The following is a 26,600-nucleotide window of genomic DNA, read 5'->3' as shown; positions in this document are numbered from 1 at the left end:
AGCGCCAGCAAGATCCCCCCACTCAAGAAAGCACATATACAGGCCTGTCTAAATGTTTGCCAACTAACATCTGAATGATTCAGAGGAGAACTGGGTGAAAGTGTTGTGGTCAGATGAGACTAAAATCGAGCTCTTTGGCATCAACTCAACTCGCTGTGTTTGGAGGAGAAGGAAAGGTGCCTATGTCCCCAGGAATACCATCCCCACCATCAAACATGGAGGTCAAATCATTATGCTTGGTGGGTGTTTTTCTGCTAAGGGGACAGGAGAACTGCACCACATCAAAGGGACGATAGACGGGGCCATGTAACGTCAAATTTTGGGTGAGAACCTCCTTCCCTCAACCAGGGCATTGAAAATGGGTCGTGGATGGGTATTCCAGCATGACAATGACCCAAAACACACAGCCAAGGCAACAAAGGAGTGGCTCAAGAAGATATTTGCCTAATAATGTTGGTTTTATGACATGTTCAAGCAAGAGGTGGTAAAAAAAAAAAGTATTTCCAAGCTGGATTCTTCTAGGAACTTTAGAAAAAGGGAACATTTTCAGTATAGGTGGGACTGGCAACGTAAGAAAGGGTAGTCAGCTTGTGGTAAATAGGGAATATGCTGCTCTGATCATTCCAACCAGAAAATTTGCTGTCTCCTGGATGCACGGATCCAGAATGTTGTTGATAGAGTGGGTTAATTATCGAGATGGGGCTGGGGATGATATTGTCATGATACTTATAAATATAAATGACAAAGTCAGAAGAAAATGAAGGGTTTTCTAGAAAAATTAGTTCAGGAAACTAGAAATTAAACTGAAGAAAAGGACCCCCCAGGTTGGATTTTTAGAGATAATACCTATGTCATGCGCTACAGTAGAAAGGCAGCAGGAGATTAAGGAGATTAGGATTTGAGCTTTTTGAGCTTGGGTACAATTTCTATAGCTTTGATGGATTACACCTACGTACACAGAAGAGGGTCTGTTGTGCAGGGGGACAGGACTGCTAGAAGATTGGAGGAGATATGAAACTAGTGGTAGGGGAACTGGGACACAGAAGTCTACAAAATGAAGATAGGATAGAAAGGAGATGGGATTTAGAATGAGAGAGAAAGGGGATGGAATTTAGGAGATGTGGAGGGAAAAGATTAGAGGATGTATGTAATTAAATTTTAAATAAGTACAAGTGCTTCATGACAATATTTAATGGACCATTGTAATGCCAGGAAAACAAACTCTTTTTCCTGGCACTATGTAGTCCTTCGTTCCCCCCACCCTCATGGCCCCCCTCCTGCTGGGCTGAAGGGGTTAAAACCCCTTCAGCCACTTACCTTTCTCCAGCACTGGGCTCCCTGGGCGCTGGGGAACTCTCCTCCTCCTGGCGACGTCAGCGCCGAATGTGCATGCGCGGTAAGAGCCACAATGCTTTCCTATGGACATCAGCGTCTTCTCACTGATTTTCACAGTGAGAATCGCGGAAGTGCCCTCTAGTGGCTGTCAGTGAGACAGCTGCTAGAGGCTGGATTAACCATCATTGTAAACATAGCATTTTCTCATTGAGCTGAAGTGGTCTGGGTTCCTATAGTGGTCCTTAAAGATAAGCTTACTAATGCAAGGTGCCTAAATAACAAAATGAGTCACTAGCACACACTAAGCAATATGACATACTAGGCATAATGGAAACTTGGTGGCATAAGACACATGGCTGGACAATTAATTCAAATGGTTACACATTATTCAAGAAGGATAGAAAAAACAGGAAAGTTGGAGGAGTATATTTGTATATCAACCATGAGTTAAAGCCAAATATTAAGCAATTGGAATGTGACAACGAAAAAAAGGGAAAATGTGAAAGCTTTATGGGTAGATATCTGCTAGGGGCAAAAGAAGGGAAATCAGTTATTGGTTGTGATTAGAGATGTCCCGAACAGTTCGCCGGGAACTATTCGCCGGCTAACATAGCTTGTTCGCGTTCGCCACGGCGGGCGAACATATGCGATTTACGGTCCGCCCCTATTCGTCATCATTGAGTAAACTTTGACCCTGTACCTCACAGTCAGCTGACACATTCTGGGATGGAGGGTCTGCTGCTGATTGGCTGGAATGTGTCTGCTGACTGTGAGGTACAGGGTCAAAGTTTACTCAATGATGACGAATAGGGGGCGGACCGTAAATCGCATATGTTCGCCCGCTGTGGCGAACGCGAACAAGCTATGTTCGCTGGCGAATTGTTCCTGGCGAACTGTTCGGGACATCTCTAGTTGTGATACGTAATAAACCACCTAACATTGATATTGATGAGGAAGAACGACTGTTAGAGCAAATTTGGAAAGCTGTACATCTAGCTTCATATCACAATTGGTAGAAGCAACAACTTGAAAGGGTGCTTGGATTTGGTTATAACAATTGTGACAGAGTCTATGTGAGGGTAATAGAAGGAAGGTATTTAGGACCCAGAATCCTCCATAGCCTGTACTCATTCACCTGCCCAATTAGCAACTGCTGAGGCTTTAATTAGCAGGTCTCAGAGCAGAAAGGAGAAAGATACAATCTGACCTGCAGCTAGAGCAGGTTTGTGCAGAGCAGCACCAGAAAAGTGCTAAAAGTTGGTGAAACCAATGTTTATTTTGTTAATTTGTTTAGATTATTACCCTGGTTTAGTAAGGGACATTACTTTATGTTTAGTAAGTGCTCGAATTTGAGCTAGGATTTTGTTTGTAGAACTTTCCTTTCTGTTTTGCTGCAGTTCTGAACAAACTGATTGCTGCATGGATTTTTGTGCACAATGTAAATAAACCACACCTTTTTTGCAGACTGTTTTTTGGGGACTGTTGTTTTATACCTGTTACCCTAGAGGACTGTGTTGCTTTGCCCATAAAGGTCACACAATGTTGATTCTTTGGAAAACATTCTAATAAGAGAGCTCTTGGGAAATAGTGATCACAATATGGTGTCTTTTGAAATGTACACAAAAAATGCAAATGTACATAGGGTATACTAAAACATATACTTTTAAAACTGCCAATTTCAATAGGATTTAGAATAGGGCTTTAAATTCATTGCCTCATTTGAACTCATTAGTGAAAAAAATGATGGAAGATGCAACATCTACAACAAATATTAGAAATGTACACTTCTCAGCAAACCATAGTGTAATAAATATAAAAAAAAGTATAGGTACACCGAAATCAGAAATGGGTTAGTTAATAAATAATTTTAATGTAATATTTTTCTTCTTTATAAATCAATGGTAAGATGTCTTAATTGCTGTGCAATTTTGGGCACCTGTTGTAAAGAAGGATATTATGGTACTAGAAAAAGTGCTTAAAAAGTAATAAAAGGAATGTAACATTTTAGATTTGAAGAAAGGTTAGCAAATTTAAAGAGACACTACAGAACAACTACATCTTAATGAAGTTGTTTTGGAGAGGATAGTATGTCCATGCAGGCATTTTGCTGTAAACACTGCCTTTCCAGAGAAGAGGCATTATTTACATTACAGCCTAGGAATATTTCTAGTGGCCACTCGAGGAGCTTCCTAAGTCAGTGCTGCACAGTGTGCAGCACTGACATTAAGCGTCTCCACACGGAAACGCTGAACTTAACATGCTGTTATGTTCACCAGGGGACAAGACAGAGACACACAGAATTGCAATGCCGGTCCTTAGAATGGCCGGACTATGCAAAGGGATATAATAGTAAAAGAGCAAGCCGAGGACAAGGAATACAGAGGATGGAAATACGAAAAGACAAACCGAGGTCAAGGATTAAAGAAGACCGCGTAGACGAGAGACAAGCCAAAGTTCGGTAACCAGAATACCAGACAGAAAGTTCGGTAACCAGAATACCACAATAGGGCAAGGAGACATGGGAAAGGTAAGTATAAATATGCTTAGGTTAACTCTGATTGGCTACCTTCCAATCAGAGTTAATTATCACACGTGGGAGGTACTTGTACCTCCCACTTTTACCAATGATGTCACTATTGTGCAACATACGAGGTAACTGACTCGGGCGCTTATTTAACCCCTTAAGGACACATGACATGTGTGACATGTCATGATTCCCTTTTATTCCAGAAGTTTGGTCCTTAAGGGGTTAAACATGCTGCACACAAGCGTGCAGTGTCCAACATGCCACAGGAGAGAGCAGCTGCGAGTGGCGCGCGGGCACAGGAATCCGCTGTTTGTGGCGAGTGGAAGTGTGGAGAAGCTGCGAGCAGTGCGCGAGCAACGGAAGAGACCGCTCATGGCGAAGGTAACAGAGAGGCTACCGCTGCTCAGGGGTCTTGACACATGTATTGATTGAATGCATCTTTATAAAGAGATGCTGATTGGCCGAGGTTGCATTTAGCTCTGCCCCACCTCCTTGGCTGCGGTCATCAAAATGTTCCTATGGGAAAGCATTGTGATTGACTGATGATGTCAGCCAAGGTGATGGATCGGGGGACAAGACGTTAATTTAAGGGGGGCAAAGTGGGGCCAGGGGGTAGAATTTCTAACACTATAGGGTCAGGAATACATGTTTGTGTTCCTGACTCTATAGTGTTCTTTTAAATCTGTTATGGAGCCAGCACAAACTGTTGTCTGGGAATCTATTCACAAACAGTATTATAGATAGGACACAAGGTCATGCATTTAGACTGGAATAAGAAGATTTAGGAAACAAACAAAAATTATATGGGATTCTTCACCTGAAGAGGTGGCGTTAGTCTGTACAGATGTCTAAACAGCCACTGGATGAATACTTGCAAAAATATAATATTCAGGGATATATTTTTGTATATATGGGGTTAAAGCATTTTGATCCAATGAGAGATCTGACTGTCATCCTGGGATCCAAAAATACGTGTTCGCTTAGAGCTCCGCTCCGTCCACACCGCGGATAGCCTACAGAAGCGTGATTAACTCACAAGCCAAGCACAGCAAGATGGACAAACGACCAGCAAAGAAGACCCTAACGAAGGGCCAGGACACAGGAGCCTCCGTAGCGGAGATTTTTTCAACTCCGCGTGTCATGATCACCACCATGACATCCCGACTGCCAGAGGTGGTCACCCCAGAAGCACCCAATAGGGGATTTGAACTGTGGTTCTTCTGGGCCGTATCCTGCTATGTTACCTCTGAGCCATTTCAGGACTTTGGATAACTTGCATTGCCTGCAGCACTAGGGGGCTGGACTTCACCAGGCTCACACCTGTCAGTAACTCTCCAGCTGAATCTGATACCGAATTAACAAGGTATAAGACACTGCCACTCCCTAAGGGCAGTGTCAGTTCATTGACTCTGGTTTCCTTGTTTGGTTCCTGTTATTTCGAGTTCCTGTTGTCCTGTTCGTTTTTGGCTTCTGACCTTGGCTTTGTTCTTGTTTATCCTGAATTCTGGCATCCTCTGACCTCTGGCTTACCCACGACGATTCTCCTGCTCTTGTCCTTGTCTGTACTTCGACCTGGTTATCCTTAACAGCCCCCGTGCACAGACTCACAGGCCAGGTGAGTTCTTCCCTGACCACCTTGGCCTGTGTTTAATTGCAAGGGTAAGCATATCTCTGCATACCGGACTCCCACCAAGGTAAGCCGTGACACCGTGTGTCGGACCCGCGGGCCCGCAAGATGGCAGCGGCACAGGCCCGGGGACTGCAGGATCTCCAAGATCACCAGCCAGTGCTGTGGAAACGACGGGGGGAGCCAAAGGAACAGCAGACACGGTGAAAATACTGGAAACCCTTGCAGAGGTTAAATCTTATTTAGCTGGGGAAATAGAACGCTCCACATACGTCCTGCGAGGTGAAATCCAGGCCATAGGAGATCGCACCTTGAGGCTAGAAAACCGCCTAGAGGCCACTACTACTGCAAACAACGCAGCCATTCATCAAGTGAACCAACTAACAGCCAGGATGGTGGCAGCAGAGCTTGCAATCGAAGACATGGCCAACAGGTCACGCCGCAATAACTTACGCCTGAGGGGCGTAAGTAATATTGTGACCGCAATATTAAAACCACTGCTCCCCGACCTGCTGGACCACCTCTGGCATATAGAGCGCGCCCACAGAGCGTGGCGCACTAGAAGGCCTGACACTAACGCCCCGAGGGACATCATCATACGATTCCTCCATTTTCAGACAAAGGAGGCGCTGATTAGACGAGGCATAGACGGACTAATTCGTTACCAAGGTTCAGAGCTGTCGCTGTATCAAGACCTGGCACCGGCAACGCTCCAACGAAGGCGAGAGTGGAAACCCATTACCGAAGCCCTGAGGATGGCGACCGTGAGATACGCTTGGGGATACCCCTTTAAGCTATTGGCCTTTCAAAATGGTAGAACCTACGTCCTGCAGCCGGGAGACAACGCCTCCTCATTCTTTGCAGACATGGGGATTCAAGCCCCGACCCAGATTCCACCTATGCTGACCGGCACGGAGGAACTGCAAGCCCTCCCCGAAGAATGGCAGACCATGGGAGAGTAAGGTACTGGGGACACTCTTGCACTCATATTATATTGGGGGGCCGACAGGGCCTACACAATTCCAGTGAGCCCGCTGAGTCACGCCGTTCAAGGGGGCCCCATGGGATTTGGGGGGGGGTCTATCCATCATAAGAGACTGAGGCGAGACACTCCTCACAAAAAGTTTTGTCGCAATGGCATTTCTCAGTGGGGGACCGAGTGACGTACCCGGACACTAGGCTGGGGAGGGGGGAATGGGGAATGGGAGGGAAGGCCTGGACACAGATGGGGACTGGGGTCCGGCAAGGGTGAAGCTCATACCCCAAGTATGATAGGAGCCTACAACTAGGCCACGGATCCGGGACTATGCATAACCAAGTTGGCAGTCGCCATCAATAGGCCTGAAGACCGCCTCCGCATTCCAAATGTTAATGTTATAAAGCAATAGACAAGCTAGAGTCCATACGAGGACGCAAGTTATATGGTTATCTGTTATACAAATGTTAATCAATATGGACATTATCTATGGCTACTCGACACATTGCCACACAGGCTCTATTTTAGCTACGACGGAGACCACTGTACCGAACAGTCTAGGTTACAAACCGAGGCCACACCACATTACACTTACCAGACATCGACATAGGCGGCCTACTCCAGACATAGAACATGCACACTGGGTGGGAAACAAGTACCTAAATAAAAAAAAAAAAAAAAAAGCATCGACAACACAGAATCCCACATATCACAAACAAAGTGACTCATAGGACTACAGGACTCAAATAACAATGGATACGGGAGACGCGGACTACATTACCTCACATCACAGCTACAAAGAGAAGATAACCTTGATATATTGACAGATATAGACAGATCCATCTGTGTGCGTGATACAACCCCTCACATCACAGTCACATAGGGATACAATCCACTCTTGTACAACCCCACACACTTGATCTCGACAGCAACCACAGGAGGCACCTACGGGCCCCCGATCTAGGGAGACCCTGGACCACTTAAGGGGACCCCCAAGTGACCACCCGGGTCATAGGCTCCATGAAAACCCATCTACCGAAATACCAGATACAGCTGTTAACACAACATTATTATATAATATTCACGCGGTGTGGCAGTTACTAGGTACAGGAACCCACATCTCCTACACCACCCCTTACCAGGGGCATGGGATCAGGACCTACACCCCACACCAGTCTGGGGACAGGTAAGACCAGACATATTCACCTTACTTATACTCTTACTCTTTTCTCCCTCTTCCTTTTCACCGCCTCCATTCCATTCCCTCCCCATGCGTCGGATTCGGTGGGAGATCGGGGGGGCGCCACGGGGACCTGCCGGCGTACTCTCGGCCATGGGACAGGTCGAGGTGGGGTGGCGCACGGCACTAAACGGCACACTCCACAACCGCAGACATGGCCTTAAAATTCACATCAATTAACGTTAAAGGACTGAACGCCCCCAAAAAGAGACAACTGATTTTCAGAAAAATTAAGAGCCTAGGGTCGGACATAGCCTTTTTACAGGAAACACACATGTCCAAACGCACATCATTCCAACTGCACGACCGCACATACTCCACTACATACGAAGCTAGATCACTCCGAAAGGGCAACGGGGTAGCTATACTCATACACAACAAATGCCCAATCCACATACTAAGCTCAGACCCGGACCCAGAGGGCAGATACTTAGTGCTTACAGGCACCCTATATTCCCACCCAGTACATTTAGTAAATGTATACGCCCCCAATGCCCCAGATGTAGCTTTTTGGGATAACCTAACTGAAAAAATCAAAACTCTGCCACACGGCATGATTATTGTGGGGGGAGACCTAAATGCCGTATGGTGTCCGGCCACGGACAGGAGTTCCAGAGATGGCCAACCAAGGTCGCAGGGCAGGGCATAAATTGCTCCACAAATTCATGCACGGCAACGGCTTAATTGACGCATGGCAGGCACAACATCCTAGTGACCTCCACTATACATTTTACTCGGCTCCACATGGGACTTACTCCAGGATTGATCACTTCCTGGTGAACAACGCTTGCATGGCTAGGGTAATTGCGTCGGCGATAGGAACCATAACGTGGTCGGATCATGCTGACATATCCCTAACCTTGGGGAACATATGAACAGCGTCTCCAACGAAACACTGAAGGCAATATGACAGGACATACAGGACTACTTCACAAATAACGATACAGAAGACGTCTCCCCAAGCACTCTTTGGGCCGCACACAAGGCGGTGATAAGGGGCACATGTATAAAATTGGCCACGCGGAAGAAGGCGCAAAAGTCGCAGAAATTGACCCAGTTGCTGGACTTGCTAGGAAAACTAGAACAAAACCACACCAACCCAACAGATTCTAGAACAACTAAATGAGACCAGGAGATCCATCACCAAACTATTCCTTGACGACACTGCTAAAGCTATCACATGGTCCAAGAGGACCTTCTATGAAAAATCAAACAAGATGGATACTCTACTGGCCAGATCTCTGCGTCCACGGCAAAACAGGACACACATCACTACGATTTAAACACAAGGATGGATCCATCAAAAACACTCCATCAGACATTGCTCAGGTCTTCACAGACTACTACAAGACACTTACAATCACACACCACAAGACCCCGCCATTCAGGAAATAGCAGAAGCCAACATGCACGCCCTCCTAAAAAAATCTAGAAAAAGAGGGGCTACAGAGAATATGCCACATGTTCAAGAACGATAGTATAGTTACATTCGACCATTTACAACAGACAGCACACCTCACATCCACAGACTTCTTTCGGTACTTGCAACTCAAGAATTATGCACAACACTCACTCATACAAAAGGCGGGGAAGGGACCATTGACCTTCTTTGAGAGAACGTGCCTGAATCCACACAATCGGGACTTATATCCAGGATGTACACACACATATGCTCAGAAACAGAAGAGTGGGGTACACTAACATATGCAGACACATGGGAGAGAGACCTGGGAGAAGTCCTGGAGGGTGTAGAGTGGAGGGAAATATGGGAGGCTAACAACGCGGTGTCCATATGTGTATCCCTTCAGGAACAATCGTACAAAACAATGTTCAGGTAGTACACCACACCGGTCAAGCTCTTTCATATGCGAAAAGCACCATCTGATGACTGCTGGAGGGGATGTGGCCTCAGGGGCACATACCTCCATATGTGGTGGGAATGCCCACGGGTACAAAACTTCTGGACAAAAATGTATAATCTACTCAAAATAATCTTCCATAGGGCACCTGACCTAAAGCCCTGGACATATCTATTAAATAGATCTCTAGACGACTGGACAAAAAGGGAACAGAAATTGCTCCACAAAATAACATTAGCAGCAAGGTGAGTTCTAGCACGTTCATGGCTAAAAGTAGATATGTCACCCTTAAAGAGAGTAATATCTGATATGAAACAACTATACCTAATGGATAGCTTGACAGCCCGGGTAAGAGGAACCATGTCTAGATTTGATAAGATGTGGGAATCCTGGCCAAACTGCGACCTTTCCGACGATATACCTTGATCCGCCATCCCCCTATAGGAACAAGACACAAACAGACGAAAAACCCCACATGGTCTGGGAGCGCGGGACGAGGCTCCGGGGGCCCCCTGCGCCATACCGAACTGACTTATTCCCTACTCCTTCCTCCCCCCCTCTCTTTTATCACCCCCCCACCCTTACCATCTCTTACTCTTTCTAAACTATTTCTTCCTCCTCCTTAATACACCAGGAGGGGATCTGGGCACCAACATCCCACATATTGATAAACACAGAGACCCCTGGCTGGACCAGGGCCAAACTACACAGAACAGGTGACACAATCCCCATCCGAAAAACATCACATTCTTAAGATAATGTCAGCTCCCTATCTTAGAAGGTTTAGTTTATTGCATTCTGCTGGCCCGACACTCAGGCTACATAAACAAACTTTAAAAAAAAAAAAAAAAGTGAATTGTCCTTGTTGTACTTCATAAAAGACAAGCTTAACCGAAAACATGAGAAAGAAAATGTAAAATGAACACGGTTGGAAACCTTTGTACATCAAAAATTTATGTTGTATTTATAACAAGACTTTCACGCAAAAATAAAGATTTTTTTTTAAAAAAAATATATATATATTTTATTGCCCTAGTTTGTTGCAAAATTGGAAAGAGCTTCAAACTGGGTTTTTTGCCTTCTTTTGGATCAACAGCAAAAACATATGTGAGAAATGCTGAATTTGATGGAGTAATTTCTCTTTTCAGCCTAACTACGTAAATTAAAATAATAAATCAAGTTCTCTCATATATTTTCTTAAAACCAGGTATTTGATAATAATAATAATCTAATTTTGATATCTCAGAATAGACATTGCAAACATGCCTAATATCATGTAGCCATTAGTCAAGTAGGCTAGGTGTGGCAGATCTTGTTGTATTCCCCCATCTTTTCAGTAACAGACTATTTTACTACCCCAGGTTCTCCTTCCTCCCCTCTCCATGCCAAATGACTGAGATCCCCTCTCCCCACAGCTGGCCATTGAATCTAGAGAGCCACGAGAACTGTAGCAGGACTTCGTAACAATTTTGTGGAACTCGGCAGCGCCAACTCGCATTTCACAGACAACTTCTACCTCTGTTTTGCTGACTTCCCGACTAGCCAGGAGAGCAGTATTTGGAGGGGAGGTACAATAGGCTGTGAGTACCTATCTCTTCCAGAGAGCCAGGGGGAGCCCCTCCTTGTTTGTCCACAGGAACTCCTGATATTTGACTGGTTAAAAAGTAATTTGCTCGGGAACTCTTTTAGGCATAGACCTTGTTAGTGGCCGGTCAAATCTTAAGTGGCAATTTGTCTATTCTTCGTGGATATGAGCGCTATTTTGCCAACTTGGGCACTCGGTTTAGAGCTATCTGGGAATATATAATGTATTGGGGTTCCTGCTTGTTTTTATGTATTTTGGGGGGTATTTTGTGTTGTGTCCTCTGTATCCATGAGATAATTAGTTTAAGTGAGGGCTAACTCAATTATTTCCCAGAAACAGGGGCACCAGCGTGGGCTTACTCTAAACTAAATAGTCTTTTATTTGTATTAAAGACTGTGCCTTGACAATAAAAATCTGTTGTACAGAATCATATAGTGTCTGATTACTGTGATAAAGCTATATCCACTGAACAGCGTTTCTTCCAGCTTTGAGAGAAATTAAGCAGAGATATCCAGTTAGGAGTACTGCTACAGTAGGTAATATTATTGTAGCCGTTTTATTTATTGCAGCACAATAATTGGCATTTTTTTGTGAACAAACCAAATCACCATATAACATGATACATGCCTCCGGAACTAAAACACATTTTTGGACAAAGTTATTTTTCTTAAACCTAATTTTCATGCTGTACATTAGTATAAGGCATATAATGAATGGCAGTTCTTTGACAAATGAGTAGTAATTAGTGTGTGTGTATATATATATATATATATATATATATATATATATATATATACACACACACACAATACCAGTAGGGAGCACTCAGGAGTCTTTCAAAGTAAATTTCATCTGTTGCTTTATTGAGCAATTACAAATTCACACAACGTTCCAGTCGACGTTTCAGTCTGTAAAATACTTTTTTTAAGACTTTTACAGACTGAAACGTCGACTGGAACGTTGTGTGAATTTGTAATTGCTCAATAAAGCAACAGATGAAATTTACTTTGAAAGACCCCTGAGTGCTCTCTACTGGTATTGTATACAATTTTGTTTGGAGATCGCACCGGAGCATTAAAAGACCGGGAGCATCGAGTGATGGGACCTGGGACGTTTATATATATACACATACATTTAATTAAAGTGGTTATTCTGTTCATGCATTATATATGTTTTCTGTAAGGTTTAATACATTAGGTTGGAAAAAGTGAATACTAACATAGAAAGTTATTACCTTATTTATCAATTGATTGAATGTTACTAAATTGCTAACTGATTAAAAGTTGTTTCATAAATATTACTCACGAATGCACTGAGGAGAAGATTGCCATTTTCCATCCTTACAAAGGATTATACGATCACCATTAAGAATATACTTAGGTGAACACTCAATTTCTACTGTGTCACCGCTATAATACTCAGCCTTTGGATTTTTGATCTCAGCATTGATTGGGCTGTGCGCTGGTGGACATTTTTGTCTTTTCTCTAAAGATAAATAAAAATGCATGGTTATTGTGAATGAGGAATAAAAAACTAACATATTTTCAATGTGCAGCATTTTACATTTTTAAGCATTTCTGTCCAGCTAGATATATTTATTTGCTCTGGCAACCCTAAATTGAGCTCTATTTTGGACACATTTAGGTTAATTATCTAATTGCAGGAAAATAAAATATATGCTGGTGTCTGTTAGACAATAGCATGTAACCTAAGGTATACACAGAGAATTAATTACTGAAGTGAGAATTCAAAGTGAATTTCAGTTGTAATGGGCACCATCAAACCTTAAAGGGACTCTCCAGTGCCAGTAAAACAAACAGTTTTCCAGGCACTGCAGGTCCCCTCTCCCTCCCACCCCCCATCCCAGGTTGCTGAAGGGGTTAAAACCCCTTCAGTGACTTACCTGTATCCAGCGCCGATGTCCCTCGGCGCTGATTCAGGGTATGCCCACGCTCCTCCCCTGCTGGATGTAGTGTGTGTGTGTAGTGAATGCAGAGTATGTCTGTGTAGTCGATGTAGTGTGTGTGTATAGCAACTACATAGTGTGTGTTTGTGTAAGTATTTAATGTGTGTATAGTGACTGCAGACTGTGTGTTTGTGTAGTGACTGCAGAGCATAGGCATGCGCACGGGGTGTGCCGGGTGTGCCTGGGCACACCCTAATCCCCGCGGCACGCCTATGTATTGAGACCGGCAGGGGAGATCTCAGGATCCCCCCTGCCGGCTCATGCAGAGCCGGCGCTATCCGAGCGCCGGCTCTGCTCTCAGCCTCCCCTCCCCGGCTCACAGGCAGGGAGGGAGGCAGGAGAGGACCGGCGGAGCTATTGCCAGCAGCTCCGCCGGGTTCCTCTCGCGAGATCTGAGCGTTGCCGCGGCAACGCTCAGATCTCGCGTGAGTGAACTCTAGCCCTGCGGGGCTAGAGTTCACTCTCCTCTGGGCCACCAGGGCAGCAGGTGAGTGCAGCAGCAGCAGGATCCCCCCTCCCAGGCATAAGGTAAGAAGGGAGGGGGGATAACTGATCTGCCTCCACCTCCACTGGACCACCAGGGACAAGGAACAAGAATCCCCCCTCCCCACATAAAGCAAGAAGGGAGGGGGGATATTAAATAATGTACCCCCACCTCCACCCCCCACAATCACCCACACACATACACATACGCAGCACACACACACACAGCACACACACATACACAGCACCCACAGACATACACAGCACACCCACAGACATACACAGCACACCCACAGACATACACAGCACACCCACACACATACACAGCACACCCACATACATACACAGCACCCACAGACATACACAGCACCCACAGACATACACAGCACCCACAGACATACACAGCACCCACACACATACAGCACCGACAGACACACAGCACCCACACACATACAGCACCCACAGACACACAGCACCCACACACACACAGCACCCACACACACACAGCACCCACACACACACAGCACCCACACACACACAGCACCCACACACACACAGCACCCCCACACACACACAGCACCCACACACACACACAGCACCCAAACACACACAGCACCCACACACACACAGCACCCAAACACACACAGCACCCACACACACAGCACCCACACACATACAGCACCCACACACATACAGCACCCACACACACAGCACCCTCACAAACACAAACAGGACCCTAACACACACACACAAAACACTACCAGTACCCTCACACACAAACAGCACCCTGACACACAGTACATTTACAGCACCCTCACAAGTGCACACACACACACACACAAACAGCACCCTGACACACAGTACATTCACAGCACCCTCACAAGCACGCACACACAAACACCCTCACCCACATAGTACACTACCAGCACACACACATCACACTAACAGCACCCTCACACAGCACACACACAGCTTTGTGTGTGTGTATATATGTGTATATATATATACATATATATATATATATATATATACACGCCGCGTGTGCTTGTGCTTGAGGGTGCACACCCTAATGCAATAGGCTGCGCACGCCTATGCTGCAGAGTGTGTTTGTGTAAGGATGTAGTGTGTGTAGTGACTGCAGAGTGTGTTTGTGTAAGGATGTAGTGTGTGTAAATGTTAGTGAATAGTGTGTGTAAATGTTAGTGCATTGTGTGTTCGTCTCCCTCTCAGACATTTTATTGTGTTTTGTATTTTTCTATTATTTTCCTGTCTGCATTTTTACATCTAGAGCTTATTGCTGCTTTTGCTGAAGTCTGGACACCAAGCTGGTTGTGGAGATAGGCTCTTTTGTCATTTAAATCTTGTAAATGCAATATTGTTTAATATATGTGTATTTTTAATACCATCTGTACTATATATGCTCTCTTTTTTTTGCCATTCTGAGTGATCAAGATTCTCCTTAAAGACTGTTTGTCGACATTTCCTCACTCCATTTGAGAGGGAGATATGCCTGATATTTCATCCACTCAGTGAGTTCCAGGGGTGGACTGACCACTCGGGCACATTGGTCATTGACCGACGGCCGGTGGCTGCCAGTGGCCTGGGAATGCTGTGGCTGGGCTTGAGAGATCAGAGGATCTCCCCAACCAGCCCAACATTAAATAAGGCATTAATGCAGTGTGAGACCAGCAGGAACCTCTTCGTACCTGGTTTCTGTTAAACTTCCCCGTCGGGAGAGCTCTATGTTTGTAGAAGAGGAGGGAAATTTCCTCCTCCCTCAGGCCCTCCTCTCTGTGGAGTCAAAGGTAAACCCCTACGTGCCCCTTTGAGCTTCTCCCATGAGCAGCACAAGCTGCAGGGACCAGCAGCACCTAATCTCTGCACCCAGTTCAAACCTGGCCATGCTGTAAGGAACAGCCTGTGTTCCAGCTCTCCATCCACAGCAGCAAAGGGTAAGTGACAGGGTTATCTTGTGTGCTAGTGATCTTCTGTGTGCATGCAGTGAGCATGTGTGTGTAGTGAGCCTGTGTTTAGTGAGCTAGGTGTGTGTGTGTGTGTGTGTATGTGTGTGTGTGTGTTTAGCTTGGGTGTGCGTGTAAGTGAGTCTGTGTTTACTGAGATTGTGTGTGTGTAATGAGCGTGTGTGTGTAGTGAGCATGAGTGTGTTTAATGAGCGTGTGTGTCACTGAGCGTGTGTGTGTCACTGAGCGTGTGTGTGTCACTGAGCTTGTGTGTGTAGTGAGCTTGTGTGTGTGTCACTGAGCTTGTGTGTGTCACTGAGCTTGTGTGTGTCAGTAAGCTTGTGTGTGTGTGTATGTCAAAGAGCTTGTGTTTAGTGAACATGTGAGTGTCAGTGAGCTTGTGTTTAGTGACATTGTGTGCATGCGAGTGAGCTGTCTGTAATGAGCTGTGTGAGCTTGTGATCATGTATGTCAGTGAGCTTGTGTGTAGTGAGCTTGTGTATGTGTCAGTGAGCTTGTGTCTGTGTGTGTCAGTTAGTTTGCTGTAGTGAGCTTGTGTGTGTGTGTGTGTCTGAACTGTGTGACTGTGTGTAGTTAAAGGTTTCTTTGGAGCTTGTATATATCAATGAGCTTTTTGTTGTGAACTTGGTGTGCGTTGTGAGCGGTGTGTAGTGATTATTTCTATAGTGATCTTGGATGTCTGTGGGTGAGCTTGTGTGTAGTGAGATTTCGGTAGTGAGCTGTGTGAAGTGATTTCTTAATAGTGGACTTATTGGAATAGTGTGTCTGTGAGTGAGCTTGTGAATGTGTCAGTGAGCTTGTGTTTAGTAAGCTTGTGTGTATGTCAGTGAGCTTTCATATGTGTCAGTGAGTTTTCTGTAGCAAGCTATGTGTAGTGAGCTTGTGTGTGTGTGTGTGTCAGTGAGCTGCATGGGTTTGTGTGTAGTTAGAGGTTTGTAGTGAGCTTGAATATGTCAACAAGCTTTCTGTAGTGAGCTTGGTGCGCGTAGTGAGCAGTGTGTAGTCATTATTTAAAGAGTGATCTTAAATGTCTGTTGGTGAACTTGTGTGAAGTGAGATTTCTGTAGTGAGCTGTGTGTAGGTATCTTACTATAGTGAGCTTGAATGTTTGTGGGTGAGCTTGTATGTAGTGATTTTTTAGAAGTAAGCTTGTGTGTCTGAGTGAGCTTGTGAATTGTGTCAGTAAGCTTGTGGGTAGTGACATTGTGTACATGTCAGTGAGCTGTCTATAGAGAGCTTGTTCTGTATGTCAGTGTGAGCTGTCTGTAGTGAGGTGTGTAGTGAGCTTGTCTTTGCGCATGTATGTGCAACAACCAACATTTTGAATAATAATAATAAATATATATATATATATATATATATATATATATATATATATATATATATATATATATATATCTTAAGAGGCCCAAGAGATAATTTTGCTCAGGGGCCCAGAAGGCTGTCAGTCTGTCCCTGGTGAGTTCTCTCCCCTCTCACCCCTCCCCACCACCACCTCTGTTCTGGTCCTACTGCACTATATATATATATATATATATATTTAGATTTAGATTTTTTCCCAGATACCTTGTGATTTTTGTTTTATTATATGCAGGTTGTTTAAATATATATATATATATATATATATATATATATATATATATCACTTTTTGGTGACATATTACACAATATTACACAATTTCCCCTTTTTTTGTAATGTTAAGTATACAAAGGGAACACTATTTTAGGGTGTTACAAAACCATTATTTACCCTGTGTGCAGTTAAGTGCTATTTTACCTTCCAGCCCTATTTTACAGCCGTTCGCATGGTTCAGCACGAATCCTTTGTGTAACGTATAGGTGGCCGCCATTTCGGGACTTTGCACGTGTTCGCGGCCATCTTACGTGCGAACAGCGGTGTTTGCCAGCAATCGTCTGGAACTAAAAACGGAGACGCAAACAGGCGAACACCGCTGAGACCTCCAGGATAACGTAACTTCGTGCTGGGCCTACCGAACGGCCCGCCATTCGGTAGAAAGATTACCCTTTATCCCGGGGTTTGCTATACTCCCCATGTAACTATGGATGGCAAGGGTTTCGTGGAGTTTTAACGTACGAACGGAGACCGACCGCAAGGCCAAAACTTGTGGAACTATTTTTGGCCAGAAAGTCTGTGCGGTCGGTCAAAACTTTGGAACCCCATAGCTCCCGAACCGTTCATCCGAATGGGCTGATTTTCAGATATGTTGCTCCCCTGAACAAGGGCTATCCAGCGGTGCCTGTTTTTGGGGTACATCCAGAACTTGGCTAAAAATATGTACAGCATAATTGGGTTAACTGTTTATCTGAGGGGAGGGGATGTGTGGGTTGTACCATATGTGTGATTGGTGATTTTATGCCTCCCCCTGGGTGTGTTCTTTTTGCATGTAACCACAATAAAAAGCAGGCTGGGCATCCCAGTCCTCAGTTCTTGTTTGACCTTTAAATCGCAGCCTTGACTCGTTTTGTGGGCAGAAGGGTATCCTAGCTGTGCTATAGCCAGGCCCGGACTGGCCATCGGGCAAATGCCCGGTGGGCCGCGATGGCCATGGGCCAAGGCCGGTAGGAAAGATCAAAAGATCTCCCCTGCTGGCCCATGCAGGGCAGCACCGGCCCAAAGATGGAGTTCCCACGCCGAGAAGCTGCCTTCTCTTCCTCTCGCGAGCTCCGAGATTATGAGAGCGTTGCCATGGTAACCCGCGGCAACGCTCTGAAAATACGGTGCTCGCGAGAGGGAGAGAGACATGGTCTGTACCCTGCGGGGTACAGACTGAAATTACCTGCCACTGGACCGCCAGGGATCGGTGTGCGGCGTGGCCCCTCACTGGACTACCAGGTACCTGCATGTTTCATCTCCCCCCTGCAAAGTTATAATAGAGTAAATGTCGTTGTTGTTTTTTTTAATTAAATTATTAATTTAAGCCCATATCCAACCACAAAGTTATAAAAGGAATTAAATGGGATTTTTTTTTTAAATAAATAATTAATTTAAGACCATATCTATATACACCCCCTCACATATACACACACTGCACCCCCTGCACTAACACACAAACACACACTACACCCCCTGCACTAACACACAAACACACACTACACCCCCTGCACTAACACACTAAACCCCATGCATACTGCTCCCCTGCACTAACACACAGACACACTGTACCCCCTGCACTAACACACAAACACACACTACACCCCCTGCACTAACACACAGACACACTGCACCCCCTGCACTAACACACAGACACACTGCACCCCCTGCACTAACACACAGACACACTGCACCCCCTGCACCAACACACAGACACACTGCACCCCCTGCACCAACACACAAACACACTGCACCCCCTGCATCAACACACAGACACGCTGCACCCCCTGCACTAACACACAAACACACTGCATCCCCTGCACTAACACACAAACACACTGCATCCCCTGCACTAACACACTACACCCCTGCACTAACACACAGACACACTGCACCCCCTGCACTAACACACAGACACACTGCACCCCCTGCACTAACACACAAACACACACTACACCCCCTGCACTAACACACTAAACCCCATGCATACTGCTCCCCTGCACTAACACACAGACACACTGTACCCCCTGCACTAACACACAAACACACACTACACCCCCTGCACTAACACACTAAACCCCATGCATACTGCTCCCCTGCACTAACACACAGACACACTGCACCTCCTGCACTAACACACAGACACACTGCACCCCCTGCACTGACACACAGACACACTGCACCCCCTGCACTAACACACAAACACACACTGCACCCCCTGCACTAACACACAAACACACACTACACCCCCTGCACTAACACACTAAACCCCATGCATACTGCTCCCCTGCACTAACACACAAGCATACTTACACACAAAAGCACTACACACACTATACCCCTATATACACACTACATCTCGTGCACTTACACACAAACACACTGCACAGATGCTATACCTTTCTATAAATACTACACACACACTATATCCCTGTATGCACATTACACCCCCTGCACTCACACAAACACACTACACACACTCTATACCCCTTATATACACACTATACCCAGAGCACTCACATGCGCACAGTAAACACACACTATACCGCCTAAACATGCACTACACTCCCTGCACTCACATACTTTATACCCCTATAAACACACATATTACACCCCCTGCATGCACACACACTGATTTATATCCCCTATAAATACACATTCTACACCCCCTGTACACACTATACCACCTATGCATACATTGACACACCTATACACATGTGCTCTACAGCCCCTATATGTATACACACACTAGAGCTCCTAGATACACTCACAAACACACTGTACAGCCTTACATGCACACACTACATCCCCTAGGCCCACATACTCCACAGGCCCTCTAAACACACACACACACGCACATACACACATACTTTACAACCCAGAAACACACAAACACTACAGCATCTAACCACACATAGTACGCCACAAACAGACCCCTTTACACATACACTACAACACAAATTATTTTGTGATGGGTGCGTGTTAATGGTGGTGACATTACACGTCCCCTTTCTGGCCCCGCCCGGGCTGAATTTTTGTCCCAGTCCGGCCCTGGCTATAGCTAGTGGGATTATTCTACATTTTCAGGACTCGTATGGAATACTAAGGAAAGCAGCTTCTCCCCTCTTCAGCAATAGGAATCCAGACTAACTAAGCGGTCCAACTCTCAGCTAGACTGAGGGTAACCGTAACATTACGGGGTTTATTTGTATTTAGCGCAAATATGATTGCTTTTTTCTGTTATGATCATATATTAAATAAGCCTTCCACAATGCCAATGTACCCCATTACATTTTGTGAGCTTTGAAGTTTTTGAAAGGTACAGTTTAATGTCTATATAACTATTTCAGTAAGTCATCTTTTTGCACAGGAATCAGCCATCTATATTCTTGTGCATCATGTGAGCCGTCCACCAGGAGCTGAAGAGCATAACATACCTTGAGTTGCACTTTCAGTAGAAGGTTGTGTAGGCTCAGGATTTTCAGCTAAAAGAAGAAAAAAGAAAGCACAGATGAATGTATTTTCGGAGTCCATTAATTAGTTATAGTAATTTCTCTGCATTTTGCTTTAAACCTGCATTGAAATGTAAGGAACTATAAAGAGATGTGTGAAAGGGTAGCTTTAGTTGCACAGACACACTGATACATATTGACACACAGATACAAACACTGACACACATACAGATACATGCTAACACACATACAGATGTACAGACGCACAGATACAGGCTGACATGTACTGATACACATACTGTACATACAGATGTAGAGACACAGATGAAAACACTGCCACACATGCAGGTGCACAGACACACAAATGCAAACATTGACACACATACAGTTGCACAGGCACACTGACATATGCAGATACACAGATACAAACACACCGATACACACACTGCATACACACAGCTACACCGACATACATACACATGCACACACACAGATACAAACACTACATACAGATACAGACACCTAAAACATGCATGCACATCATCATTTTAGCCACCCTCCTGTTTCCTGCCTTTTGGGTACAGGAGGGTGGCTTCTGCTGGCTGGGGCTGTTAGGAGATAGAGGCTTGCATCTCTCCCGGTTTGCCCCCTTCGCGGGTTGCGTCCCTTCTTCCATGAGGCTGGATCTAACTTCCTCCCAGCACTCCCTGCGGACTAGAAGGGGCACAATCACACTGTTAAAGCGCTGAAGCACATGACCAGGCCCCCCATGGCTCATGCCGATCATATTGCCTAAGTGCATGAGACACACGATGGACTCACTCACTCTGTGGTTCCCGACCTGTGCAGTGTGGCTGCACCAGCAGAACGCCATTACTGATTTTTTTTTCCGCATACCCCTGGGGGAACTAGATTGTATCCCTGGGGATATGTGTACCACAGGTTGGGAACCATTTGTCTAAGCAACAAACACACGGCAGTTCACTGTAAGGTTTATGCTAGATAGAGATAGAGTGCCCTGGGGATATCACATGGCTTAATACCATATCCCTGTAGTGATGTAAACAGAAAACCAGGCCTGGGGAATCAAATCCATAGGCTAACAGCTAGGGAGTAGGATTAGTTTAGGGTAAGTTTAGACTTCAGTTACAGTATGTGATCATACATAACACAAAGTGCACTGTGTATAAAGAGGCGCTTAATAAATAAATTAACTAGATATGTATAGGGAAAGCCACTCAACACTTGTGTAAAACCTCAAAATTACACACAAATAATAGTGGAGAAAAAGTGAACCCAGCGGTAAAAACCACTAAGAGTCTACGCAGTGGAGTGCTAGATCGTAATATGTAAAATGAACACATACCCTACGAGTTTTAAAGGAAGGTACAAAAAGACTGGAAAGTCTAAATTAGAAAGAAATAAAATATGGTGTAGTATCTCAAATATAAAGTGACATGTGCATTTATATAGACCACACTCACATGGTGAAGAGCCCTATAGGGATAGGCTCAAATCACATGCGCAGGGGTATATCAGGTAATACCAGACCTCTTCTGGATCTTGACTCAGAAGTTCCCCAAAAAGGAAAAGAGACAGGTGCTTCTAGCGTAATATCGTCAGGACAGAATAAATTTCCTAAATTACACTTGCAAATAATTGCTCACCTTCTCCGGAGCCAGTTAAACTAGGCTCACAGTATACAGATGTATGTGCCTTTAAGGGAACTTTGCTTGATTGGTCGCCGCACTCGCTCGGACAAGCAAGAAGACCACCCAGGACTGGTTCTATATGAACTTTAGATGTTTTATTTGATACTTAATAAAGAGAATTGTACTTAATAAAGATAATTGTATGTGACTTGTGGAACAGCTGATTACAGTCACTCCTCCAGTTGCCGGCAATATCATTGATCGCCGAACGAGAGCAGCGACCAATCAAGCAAAGATCCTTTAAAGGCAGACCAATCAAGCAAAGATCCTTTAAAGATCCCTTAAAATCAGTATAACCACACATTTAAGCCATATAGAGTGTCATATATTTCATCCCTATCATAGGATGTGTATAAAATAAGAAAAGGAAATAAAAGACATTGAAAACATAGAGGGACATTTCACGCTAAGGCCCAATATGTAGACTGTGCTCCTATATCTGAAACAGCCTACCATGTTCTTTAGACAATATCACTGCTTTTGGAAGGGCCCGTGGTGAGCAGCTAAACTTGTCGCTGAGTATGTCAGCAGTACATGTCTTGCAGATATCCCCAAGCCTAGCTATCTGTCCTTTGTCCTCGTCCCTACCCATGCATTCGCTCACTCACCAACATCTCCACATTCGCTCCTTTTGTTGCAGGTACAGCTAGGTAACCGCTACATTGGTCATGAGGGACCAGTCTCTCTTGTGCCAAGGGAAAATTTACTGACAGTGAACATCTCAGTAAATGAGGAAAAGCAAACTAATCAAGGGATGTAACAAAATAAAAATTGAACAAAATAAAAGAATAATCTCAGAATCCGTTTTAGGCTTGGGTCTCTCCGGCACCCTGGCAATGGGCATCTAGTGTCTGTGTATCATGCCTTCCTGCAGAGGAGCAGTTATATGGAGGGTTTTGCGTTTCAAAGCTCTTCTGCTTCCAGTTGGTATCTCTTGCGGTTGGGGTGGTAACATCCCTTTGTGGGGAGATGTGGGGAGATGAGGTTTGTGCTAGCCCAAGTGCATGCAAGAACTCTGTGGGGTGTTCGGTCGATGACAGAGAGTGTACGGTGTCCCCACCTGATACCACTAGGGTGTCTAGCACTCAACAGCGGTCTCCAATACTGAGGTCTCGCAAATGCTTGATGACTGTCGTGAATTTTCTCCTCTCAAGTAAGGTGGAAAAAGGCAGGTCATTGCAGACTCTAACTTGGGAGCCCTCGACATTGGTGGTAGGTGTTTTTCTTGATTGGGCCAGGATGGCCGCTTTTACTGAGATGTCCTGGGTGACCGCAGTAGTGTCCCTGGATGCGTCCACAGGAGCAGTCAGGGCTTTCCTGATGCGGAAGGCTGCCACTCTGGACATTGCTTCACGAGATTTCTTCGCTCCCATCGCTGTTGCAACTTTATTAGTAAACTCTAGTAAGGCCTCAGGGCCCACGTATTTGGTAGCGCCACGGTTGCCTAAATTTATTTTTAAGTGTTGTGCCTCCATTGTAGTCACATTATAGGTAAGGCGTAGGGAGTTGTTGGGACATGGACTCCATCTGGCAGTGGGTGGCTGTAAGTATCTCCCACCCGGTTCTCCAGTGCCCCGATGCATGTCTTGAGGCCATTCATCTCCGTTATAATACCACCATGTCTTCTTTTCAGATATCCCGTATGTAATGTTTTGATCTCTCCCTTGGTGGACAGGAAGTCGCCTGAGTCAGAGTCCTTCCTCCTGGTGGGCCTGGAGATTGTGGGTCTCTCATCGTCTGGGTCGCTGGAACCAGAAGGTTAAAGGACCACTCTAGGCACCCAGACGACTTCAGCTTAATGAAGTGGTCTGGGTGCCAGGTACCTCTAGGATTAACCCTTTTTTTTATAAACATAGCAGTTTCAGAGAAACTGCTATGTTTATAATGAGGGTTAATCCAGCCTCCAAATCCTCTAGTGGCTGTCTCATTGACAGCCGCTAGAGGCGCTTGCGTGATTCTCACTGTGAAAATCACAGTGAGAGCACGCAAGCGTCCATAGGAAAGCATTGTAAATGCTTTCCTATGCGACCGGCTGAATGCGAGCGCGGCTCCTGCCGCGCATGCGCATTCAGCCGATGACGTCGCGATCAAGATGGAGAGGAGGAGGAAAGCTCCCCGCCCGGCGCTGGAAAAAGAGGTAAGTTTAACCCCTTCCTCTCTCCAGAGCCCGGCGGGAGGGGGTCCCTGAGGGTGGGGGCACCCTCAGGGTACTCTAGTGCCAGGAAAACGAGTATGTTTTCCTGGCACTAGAGTGGTCCTTTAATTGTGTGGTGGATGGCCAGAGTTTGCTAGCCAGCTGCCACATTAAAAAAACTCCAGTATGGGGTAAAGATTCTTCTTATTTTTTTTATTATAACTACTATAAGGGTGGTTAGATGTGCATATCTGCTAACATTCAAAATGAAACTAAATGTTTAAAACAGTAACTATAAAGGCCCCATCTCATGTGAATAGGACCCAGTGAAATAATGGGGGGGGGGGAGGGGGAAGTGGGTTAGTCCACAATATGCTTCATTCCTCCTAGGGCCAGTGGATAGGGCTGTGTACTAAAAGATAATGGGGATGATATCCTAATGCCTCCCCCATTCCCCCAACTGTGGTCTGTGGATGGGGCTGCTAAATATTTACATAGAGGGGCAAAGTATTCCCCATGCCCTACCCATTGGCAGCGGGTGGAGGCTCTCAAGAATAAAATATTAGATTCCTCCGACCCCCAGTAACCATTAAATATAGTATTCATAGTAATTAATCTTTGCCCCCATGAGGGTTCACCGCATACTGAGCTCTCATAGCGGAGAAAGCCTTATAAAGGCTTCCCTATGCTATGTTAGCTATTACACTATGTGTGAAAATTTCATATGGTTTGTAATATCAGTAAGAGTGCTCTGATCTGTTGGTTTGTAAGCTAGCAAGTCTCGAGAGAAGTGTCTGTCAGAGATTACTGTGGCTCAAAGTTTCTGTCACATCCCTAAATGGTTTAAGGACATAGCCAAATATGAGCACCAGTTCTCATACATAAGTTTAGGTCTGGATATATTTGGACACTGACACATGTTTTATTATCTCTGTTACCAAAATAAATTCAAGAACTGCTCTATTATTGTTCAATCCCAAATGGTGAATCAACACTAATGGAATGGTCAGAAAATAGACTATGAATTGCCCTCTACTGTTGCAAAATGCTTTCCAGCATATCTAAAGTGGAGTTCCAATCCATGCTGACATCCTGATACAACTGATGTGTGGGAAGGCCTGTTTTTATCTTCTGTTCGTGATACTAAAAAAAACAACACAACACGTTTCGCAAAGTAAGGGGCTCTCTCAAGTGTCTACACACAGTTAGCACTATTGTTTGTCGTTAAATTTTTATATATCAAGGGACCAGCCCCAGATATACATATTCATCAGTGGGGATTGTGGGGATTGTACCGCTGCATGCTGCTAAACTCAGAGCTGGTCTTATAGCTCACTCAAATGTGAGTGATATACCATATACATTATGGTTTTAGGTCCTGCACCTACTTCCATACACTCTGGGCTATCACTGGTTATTTTCTGCATATACTCCCACCAGTTTAGAACAGACTCCAGCAATTGTGGATAATTGGACTTTATATTGGCGCAACCTATATTTTGTATATATTATGAATATCATGAAACTGAGTCCCAGAAATACATCCGATTGGCCCCCATGTACAGGTTTGCTGGAAGTTACAAAGCCAAATATGAGCACCAGTTCTCATACATAAGGTTAGGCCAGGATATATTTGGACACTGACACAACTTTTGTTATCTCTGTTACCAAAATAAATTCAAGTTACAGTTAAATGATGAATATGGGCTTAAAGTGCAATCTCTCAGCTTTAATTTGAGGGTATTCACATCCAAATTGGAACAAGGGTTTAGGAATGATAGCTCCTTAATAGCTCCTTAATATGTAGTTCCTTCTTTGTCAAGGGACCAAAGGTAATTGGATAATTGACTCAAAAGCTATTTCATGGAGGTGTGAGCTATTCCTTTGTTGTTTCTTCATCAATTAAGCAGGTAAATGGCCTGGTTTATTCCAAGTGTGGCATTCACATTTTAAAGCTGTAACTGTGAACCCACAACATGCAAGGAGCTCTCAGTGCAAGGGAAACAGGCCAATCTTAGGTTGCCCCCCCCCCCCCCCCCCAAAAAAAAAAAAAAAATCACCTGAGTGATAGCAGGAACATTATGAGTGGCCATATCAACAGTACATTATG

General features: G+C 44.9%; 1 protein-coding gene across 1 annotated transcript in view; it reads right to left on the bottom strand.

The window, feature by feature from the left end:
* Positions 1-26,600, bottom strand: part of CFH (complement factor H) — a 1,233,551-nt gene that overhangs the window by 30,595 nt on the left and 1,176,356 nt on the right. Inside the window, exons 16-17 of the mRNA XM_063428115.1 lie at positions 20,630-20,677; positions 12,455-12,634 (exon numbers count right to left, since the gene is read on the bottom strand). Coding sequence (XP_063284185.1) covers positions 12,455-12,634; positions 20,630-20,677 — 228 coding nt within the window. The remainder of the gene's footprint in view (positions 1-12,454; positions 12,635-20,629; positions 20,678-26,600) is intronic.

Source organism: Pelobates fuscus, chromosome 7, assembly GCF_036172605.1.
Source record: "Pelobates fuscus isolate aPelFus1 chromosome 7, aPelFus1.pri, whole genome shotgun sequence".
NCBI lineage: Eukaryota > Metazoa > Chordata > Amphibia > Anura > Pelobatidae > Pelobates > Pelobates fuscus.
This window is presented reverse-complemented; position numbering and strand designations above follow the sequence as displayed.